Source organism: Atta colombica, unplaced genomic scaffold, assembly GCF_001594045.1.
Source record: "Atta colombica isolate Treedump-2 unplaced genomic scaffold, Acol1.0 scaffold221, whole genome shotgun sequence".
NCBI classification, from domain to species: domain Eukaryota; kingdom Metazoa; phylum Arthropoda; class Insecta; order Hymenoptera; family Formicidae; genus Atta; species Atta colombica.
In genome coordinates this window covers 140,732-149,584 of record NW_017259318.1, presented here as the reverse complement: position 1 = coordinate 149,584, position 8,853 = coordinate 140,732, and the positions used below count along the sequence as shown (strand labels likewise).

At 31.1% G+C, this 8,853-nt stretch overlaps 2 protein-coding genes across 4 annotated transcripts in view; one reads left to right on the top strand and one right to left on the bottom strand.

The window, feature by feature from the left end:
* The first annotated feature begins 2,750 nt into the window (after positions 1-2,750).
* LOC108687942 (mediator of RNA polymerase II transcription subunit 31) lies at positions 2,751-4,035 on the top strand. Of its 3 annotated transcripts, none has more exons than XM_018193987.1 (4): positions 2,751-2,902; positions 3,185-3,282; positions 3,553-3,642; positions 3,722-4,035. In XM_018193987.1, the coding sequence occupies exons 2-4, from the start codon at positions 3,216-3,218 to the stop codon at positions 4,033-4,035; spliced, it is 471 nt and encodes a 156-aa protein (XP_018049476.1). In that variant the 5' UTR covers positions 2,751-2,902; positions 3,185-3,215. The 3 variants fall into 3 exon arrangements, with proteins under 3 accessions (XP_018049476.1, XP_018049475.1, XP_018049473.1); XM_018193986.1 differs by having other exon boundaries at positions 3,104-3,282; XM_018193984.1 differs by having other exon boundaries at positions 3,042-3,282.
* Positions 4,036-4,631: 596 nt separating this feature from the next.
* The window catches only part of LOC108687943 (organic cation transporter protein-like), a 9,706-nt gene continuing 5,484 nt past the window's right edge, over positions 4,632-8,853 (bottom strand). The window contains exons 4-8 of the mRNA XM_018193988.1: positions 8,522-8,808; positions 5,865-6,219; positions 5,506-5,747; positions 5,183-5,358; positions 4,632-5,016 (exon numbers count right to left, since the gene is read on the bottom strand). Coding sequence (XP_018049477.1) covers positions 4,720-5,016; positions 5,183-5,358; positions 5,506-5,747; positions 5,865-6,219; positions 8,522-8,808 — 1,357 coding nt within the window. The 3' untranslated portion in view covers positions 4,632-4,719. The remainder of the gene's footprint in view (positions 5,017-5,182; positions 5,359-5,505; positions 5,748-5,864; positions 6,220-8,521; positions 8,809-8,853) is intronic.

Sequence of the window (8,853 nt, the reverse complement as noted above, 5' to 3'; positions counted from 1 at the left end):
AAACATTAGTCGATTTGTGTCTGCATCATAAAGTTATTCTCGATTGAAAATGTCAGTTTACGAGCCAAATTCTCGTCATTTGCGGGAGGGTTTAATTTTTTACTTGAATATGAAGAAATCTGCGGCTGAGGCTCATCGAATGCTCATCGAATGGTGAGGCCGTTATTAGTGAAAGAACGTGTCGTGAGTGGTTTCAACGCTTCAAGAACAGATTTTGACGTCGAAGATCGGCATAGCGGTGGAAGAGAGAAGGTTTTCGAAGATGCAGAATTGGAGGCATTATTTGAGCAAGACTCGTGTCAAAATCAAAAAGAATTGGCACGATCATTGGGAATGACTCAACAAGCCATTTCAAAACGCCTCAAAGCCATGGGAATGATTCAGAAGGCAAGGAAATTGGGTGCCGTACGAATTGAAGCCGAGAGATATTGAACGGCGTTTGTTTGCTTGTGAATAGCTGCTTGAAAGGCAAAGACGGAAGGGATTTTTGCATCGCATTGTGACTGGGGACGAAAAATGGGTTCATTACGATAATCCCAAGCGCAGAAAATCATGGGGAATTCCCGGCCATGCTTCCACGTCGACGGCCAAACCGAATATTCATGGTTCCAAGGTCATGCTCTGTATTTGGTGAGACCAGTTCGGCGTAGTGTATTATGAACTGTTAAAACCGACTGAAACAATCACAGGCGATCGGTATCGAATGCAATTGATGCGTTTGAGCCGAGCATTGAAAGACAAACGGCCGCAATACAACGAGAGACACGATAAAGTGATTTTGCAGCATGACAATGCTCGACTCCATGTTGCGAAAGTGGTCAAGACATACTTGGAAACGTTGAAATGGGAAGTCCTATCCCACCCGCCGTATTCTCCAGACATTGCTCCCTCTATCACTTGTTTAGATCAATGGCCTGGCTAACCAGCACTTCCGGTCTTATAAAGAAGTAAAAAAATTGGATCGATTCGTGGATAGCCTCAAAAGATGACCAGTTTTTTCGACGCGGGATTCGTACGCTACCCGAAAGATGGGAGAAAGTAGTGGCCAGCGATGGACAATACTTTGAATCATAAATGTATAACCAGTTTTTTACAATAAAGCCTCGAATTTCGGAAAAAAACGGCGGAAGCAAAGTTGTACACCTTATATATATATATATATATATATATATACAGGGTGTCTCATAAGATGGGGCCACGATACGAGTCACATTCGGAGTGGAGAATGGATCAAAGGGAACAAAAAATTCGTTCTACTATTTTGAAATACTCGCTATAATTTTCGAATTAGAAAAGGAAATGTTTAAGCCAATATGCGATTAAGCCGCGCCGCGCGAATTCGTAGGACGGCCCACTCGAGCGGCGGCGGCGACGGCGCGCAGGGAGAGGGAATTAGCGCTTCATTAGCCTGGCATGGCGGTTCTATATATTTCGCCGCATCGCGCTTACATTATTCAAAAATGTTATTAACTCTTTCCATACCGCTCATGTAAACGTTAAACAAACGTTTATAAAACTTCTTCATTTTCGTTAGGGTTATACTTCGAAAATCGCAATGAAGATTTTACTTTGTATCAGTCTCGAAATTAAAATTAGAAGATCTTCGTTTTCATAATATTTACATTATTTTGAATAATAGATATAAATAATATAATAAGACAATAATAATATATTATTATTATTATTAGTTTTCCAAACTTATTTTTTTCTAAAGTAAACAATATAAAAATTATCTCTAATTATTTTTATGTTTTCATATCACTATTATTATTTTTATTGTTATCATCATCATTTATTTATATTATTCATCATATTCATATCAGTGGAAACTAGGCCAGTGTTGAACTATGAGCGAAGTTTTTCGCTCAAATTGAGTAGAGAGTCTTCGCCAGCGAAGCTTCGCTGCATGAAATGACACTTTAAATGCTATGCTTATGCAGCTCAATGTTACTATTTATGGAGATTTTTCACTAATTTAGTACTATTTATGGAGATTTTTCACTGATTTTTAAGGTCTTGATGATTTAATGAATTAGTTTCTTTATTTGGTGAATTTTTATGTCAGCGTCTTCTATTTCTTTGATTGATCTTGTTTTCAGTTCCTTATTGGATCTAAATATTGAGCCATATTAACATAAACCAAGAATCTTAAAGTTGCGTTTTCTGGCTGAATATCTAGTATAATCTAGTTATATGATTTATATATAGGTTTCATTTTTAATTTCACAAACCAAAGTGTAATGAGTTGTTTTATCAATCATTCTATAATATGATTTATTATAGTTATTTTTTTTTAAATATAAATTATAAAATGATACATAAGGAGAGATTGTTACAATCTTATTATATATTAAAGCCAATTGGCAATCTTCTGGCAAATTTTACGACAAATTTTATTTTAATTAGGTAAGTAGCAAAATTATCCGATCGTATTGCCAGAGACTTACCTAACACGCAAAATTTAAAATTTATCGAAAGATGGAACAATCGGCTTTTATTGATGTAATTGTGTACAGAATATATATCTATATAAATTGCAAACAGTGCAATTAATTTATTTATTGAAGAGTAATTGTATTCAACAGGGTTGCAAAAATATATTTACCCTATTTTGTTCTCTCCCCTCCTTTTTAGTCATTTCATGCATTTGGTGACTTTTGTGATCTTTTAGTGAATTTTGAAGGGATTTAGTGAAATTATTTTTTAACCGTGACAACACTGATGCATCTCATACCATTTTGTATGTAGTGATCCATGTCTGTGTAACAAATTTCCTAACCTCAATAATCATTAACGCTTAATATCTTGATTCGAGAGGCCAACGTTTGCCACGTTTTTCTACCCGATTCTTTCGTTTTGAATGAAAACGTCGAATGAGTCTAATGTCAAAATCGGAGATGAGGTAGCTATTCTAAATAATTACCAAAGTTAGAATAAAGAGATTTTATATCTTGAAAAAGCAGTGAAGATTCGGTTGTTCTAAATTTACTGCTATTACTGCAAATGCGATAATTTACATTACGTACACTATTCATTTCCAGTACAGGCAATCAATTTTAGAACATAACCATCATGTCACCTAATCAAATTTATTCTGAGATAGATCAGTATAAATAAGGACGTATCAAATATTTAATTCGCACCAATTTAATACGCGTACTTAACCGTTTTAACGGTGTAAAAGGAGTCAAATATTCAACAAAAGTTGATGTACTATGAACCGACTGGATGATCCGCCAGGACTCATGAAAGGCAGAAAACCATCTTTCATTGGAATGAACGGTATATTCTTTTTTTTTAGCACTTCTATTCTAACCTATCTTTTTCAAATTATATAGCTGTAGTTTTTAATTGACTTAGACAAATGTTTAAAAGTCACTTGATGTTATATATTTTCATTTTAACCTATCTTTAACTTATTAAGTTATATAATAATCAATTTTAAGTACGTATTATGTGGTGATCACTACAAAATTAATTGATAAATTGTTTTTTTGATCATTTTGAAATTTATTTATATAAATTTATATTATGTAAAATTTTATATTTTAGGGGCTCCAGAGACAGATGATCAACAGCGAGTACGATTTCAGGTTGAATTAGAGTTTGTACAATGTCTTGCCAACCCAAATTATTTAAATTGTAAGTAAGAATGATCCTTGCATTCTTTAGGTTTAAAAAAAAATTTGTTTTATTTTATTTCTGATAAATATATTTCTAGTTTTGGCACAACGTGGTTATTTCAAAGACATGACATTTATTAATTATCTCAAATATCTATTATATTGGAAAGAACCAGAATATGCAAAGTATTTAAAGTATCCTATGTGCTTGTATTTCCTGGATTTATTACAGTATGAACACTTTAGAAGAGAAGTTGTGAATTCTCAATGTACAAAATTTATTGACGATCAGCAGATTCTGCTATGGCAGCATTACACTAGACGTCGAACAAGACTTCTACAAACAGCTGCTGAGCAAACGCAACATACTAATTCTCAAAACAATGGTATCGTTCAACCTAAGGTTCCCTAAAGTTGTAATTTTATATTTGTCTTGTATATTCATTCTCTACATTTTTTTCAATATAAATAATGTTTCTATAGGAGTTAATTAACAGGTTGTTACTTGACTGTGATAAATAATTCACAACTTTCTCACATTTTTACATTGAATCATATTCCTTTCATGTATAAATATGAGTAAATTATTTATTAAAGAAATCATTAAAAGAATATTTGCTTCAGTTAATTTTTTTCCTAATCAGTTTTGCTACATTACAATTGTTGTATGTGGATATATGTACATATACCTAATAATAGTATTACATCTCTGTATGTGGCATGAAAATGCATTCTTTAAACAAGTTGCATATCGAATCAGTTTAAATTGATTTCTCGGACTGACATTTATTAAATATCCAAGGACACATTTTCCCAATGGGTGCTCTCTGGGTATTATGTTTAACTTCCGATAAACAACAAAAGTGGAGTGATATCTGATTGGCACTTGGGTGGAAATCTGAACATAGCCCAGAGATTCATGAGAATTTTCGTTTTGTGTGAATATGACAACAATTGTTTCTTAAAAAGTATTTTATGTTTATTAAACATTGTTTTATCAGTGAATAGTTTGCGTGAGGATCTCATAAGACTAGAGCGGATTAAAGATGTCCATTAAATATGATAATTTTAGTACAAAGTTGTTTTATTTTGTAAATTATTCGGTATTTTTATTTTCCATAAAATTCACCAAAATTCCATTGCCAGCATCTACCCAATTCTCTGAAAAGAGTTTTTGCCTTAAAATTTGTCTTTCTGTCAAATCTTCCTTTATGTCATTTTCTATATTGATATCATCACTCTTGCAATTATTCTCGTCGATTATATTCTTCATATCCATTACTTGATCAGGTAAAATTTTGTTCAGTGTTTCTGGTAAAATTAAAACTAATACACTGGAGACGAGGCATAACATTCCAATGATTAGTAACGGTATCGGAAGTGATACATGTCTCTAATAAAAAAAGTTATTCGTATTTCTAATGACTGTATGACTCTTGATTAGCTAATTTTGCCAATTCTTGATTTGTCGGAGAATAGTATAAATTGAAAAATATTGAATTTTAAAGAAACTGCAGATATAAATAAAAAATTCTTAAACAAGAAAAATGGATACATACTAATAAAAGTAAATGCAGTATGCTTAGGCTGCCGATTTTTGCGGACATCACACATAAACCTAAGCAGCGACCTCGTATCACTGTTGGAAATATTTCAACAGTATACAAGTAGACAATAGAAAGAGTACTCATGATAGTTACTTTGCCAAATAGTAATATTGTCGTCTTTGCGATATCTGAAATAAAAACATTAAACAACATCATATGTCGTACATACAAAACGTCTACAATACTCTAAAATAAAATTTACTAAAATATTATGATTGTAATAATAAATGTGTTATAAACAATAGAAGAAGTTATATCTTCTTCATCTTATATACCGATCCACGGTGCAATGGCAGCAGTTAAAATAAAGAAAGCCGCAATTAAAATACAAACAATGCCATTGAAAGATTGATATATACATATTGGCAGTCGTCTACCGTATCTAGATAATATAAAATATACAAATGTATTCGTCGCCATTTCGAGAGCTGCACTCAGGGCGAACGTGATGTGCCTATTAATCTGAAAATTCGGTGTCAGATCATCAAGTATGTTGCACGCTATTGTAAACGTCCACCTTAAATTAAAGATCATAAAGTTATAAGTTTAAAAATATTAAAAATTTTACATTATTTAATAAAATAAAAATAATACAAAAGGCAAAAGAAAGAAATAATTTTTTAAAACATTTTACCATTGACAAATCATTATAGCACCATATTTTCTTAATATCGATGATTCAATTGCATTTTTCAATGTTGAGTTTATTTTGTTTACAGTTTGTTTTGTATCGATACTTCCCGTTTTCTCTTCATTTTTACTCGTTTTTTCTTTCTTTATTTTACACAACATTACTTCCTCTGTGTCTCTCAAAAAAAATTTTTTATCGCATTTCGATGGTGTAGTCATCTTTGACTCTTGATCGCACTTTGAATTCGAAGGCAAATGCCGCTTGTTAAAATTTTCCGCTGAACTTGGCATCTCTTGCCATAATTCTACATTAGAAAATTTGTTTTTCAAGTTGATCGAATTGGCTTCCAAAGTTTTTCCTAAAATAAATTTTTTAGTATTAAATATTTGATTTTATACACAGAGTGAGTAAAAAAAACATGATGGAAGAAATAACATAGTATGTGCAATTGGACAGTCTCTTTCTAAATCTCTGCCCTCCCTCTATGGACTGTTCATAGTGCAGAAGGCTACCAACTGCGAAACGGGACGGTATTCATTAGAATCCGTTTTTATTTTAAAACTGTCTGAAATAATGTCTTAAGATGCTAATACAGTCGTCGGATTGACATCTTAAGACTGTACATAAAAATGAATCAGTGCAAAAATGAAAATCCCCAAAAATGAAAATCCCCTGACCTTGATCTTAATAAATGTTAATCTTGATGCGCAGAATTTAGAGAAAACTATTCTTGAGAGTTGGCCATTTTCATTGGGTTTCTTCGTGAGGTACGTTGATGACATTGCACTGTCAATACAGGAAGAAAATATTGTTAATTTATTAAGTATGTTTAATAGTTACCATTCTCGATTAAATTTTATTATGAAGAGAGGCGGCAATTGTTTGAATTTTCTAGATGTAACCTTAGTAAAGAATGATGACTATTTGATATACGATTGGTATTACAAACTCTCGTTCTCGGCACGGTATCTAAATTTTCGTGTCACCAAAGATGCCATAAAATGGGGACAATTATAGATTTGACAGTGTTTTATTATTATCACAATCACTTTTCATGAGAAAAACTTTAAGTTCATTATTAACATCTTACTTACTAACGGTTATCCTAAAACTGATTTTTGAAAGCATTAAAAAAAGGCTACACACCAAATTCGAACAAGAACCTACACCGAAAGAAAATTGCCAACAATTTAATTACATACTTTGTTGTACCCTACGTATCTTCAATAGCAGAGAAATTCAAAAGATTTTTCAAAAATAATAGAGCGATTCATTTAGCTTACATATGAATTAATAAACTTAATACATTGATAAGAGCACAAAAGGACAAATTACTGTCATTACATTCTAATGTGATATACAAAATTAATTATCAAAATTGTGATGCTTCCTATGTGAGTCAGACGAAAAGATTATTAAAGATACATATTAAGGAACATCGGAATCATATAAAATAAATATGTATTAAGGAACATCATACAACACTCTGTAATCACAGAGCGTAGAATTGAGCACAATCACGATTTTGATTGGAATGACCAAATTTTAGAACAAGGGTTTAATAAAACATTAATTCGAAAGCGATTCATATAAAAAAACAAAAAAATTAATCTGCAAAATGACACGGAATTGTTCGATTCGTTATATAATAATTTAATTTAGAGAAAATGGATGTGTTCTTGTTTTACAAATTATAAATTTATATCGTCGATTTTATATTGATATTCAATATTTATTTGGTTTCCATGTTTTATAAATTATAAATTTGTATCGTTGGTATTTATTTTGTTTAACTTTTATATATATTTATAAACACTGCGTGAGAAATGTCCTCTCACACGCTCTCAAGATAGTTATAAATACATCACGTTATAACGAATTATCGTTATGCTTATAATGTAAGTTTTATTTAATTGATACAATCAATTTTAATACTTTAATTACGATTAAAAGTTCAAAAATGTCATACATTAATTCGATTTTAGTTAAATGACTATTCTTGTTTGGATAGCTAAGTATAGCAGACAATAAATTCTCAATTTTGGACAACAGCCTAATGATGATTCACTGAATTTGCCTATTGTTTTACAACATATCAATTTGATTCCAATGACTTTATTACACTGAAGATGACCTATGAAACGTCTATAATTGGTGATTGATATGTATATAATATGTGTGTGTGTGTGTGTGTGTGTGTGTGTGTGTGTGTGTGTGTGTGTGTGTGTGTGTGTGTGTGTGTGTGTGTGTATAATTTTTGATTACACACGTACAACTGTGTCGACTCTCATTGGCTTTACACTTCTTTATTGATGTAATCTTTGGAGTCTTTTTTAATTGCTACGTATAATCATATATAAAATTACGCATAATTGTGTATGAGCAATTTTTTTAACATTTTTCCAAACTTGTTTTTTTCTAAAATGAATAATGCGAAAATTATCCCTTTAATTATTTTTTATATTTTCACACTATTATTGCTATTTCTATTACACTAAAAAATAATTTTACAAAAAAAGATGTATAAATATGTATAGACATATTTCATACATGATTATACGTGTTTATGAATATTTATATGTTTATACATATTTATACATATTAATGTATGAAAAATGTAATAAATTTTTTAATATATACAATATGTTCATTAATTATACCTATAATTTTTTGTTCAGTTAGTTCCGATTTGTTTAATAAATTCGTAATTTCTTTTCGCTGATTTTTGTCAGCTCTTGTTTTCTCAAATTCATCACTGATGACACGCGACTTTCTCTTCGGTTTTATCGACATTGAGTTACTTTCCACGTATACTTCATGCATAAGAATATTCTTCGTTCGTAATCCAATGCAACACCTGTTATATATTGCAATTCTTTCAAGCGCCATATCAGCTTCTGTTGATTTTTTTTTAGCCAGCAGCCATCTCGGCGATTCCGGTATAATCCTGTTACATACTATATAATGTGAGGAGAGCTTTTATATATTTTAT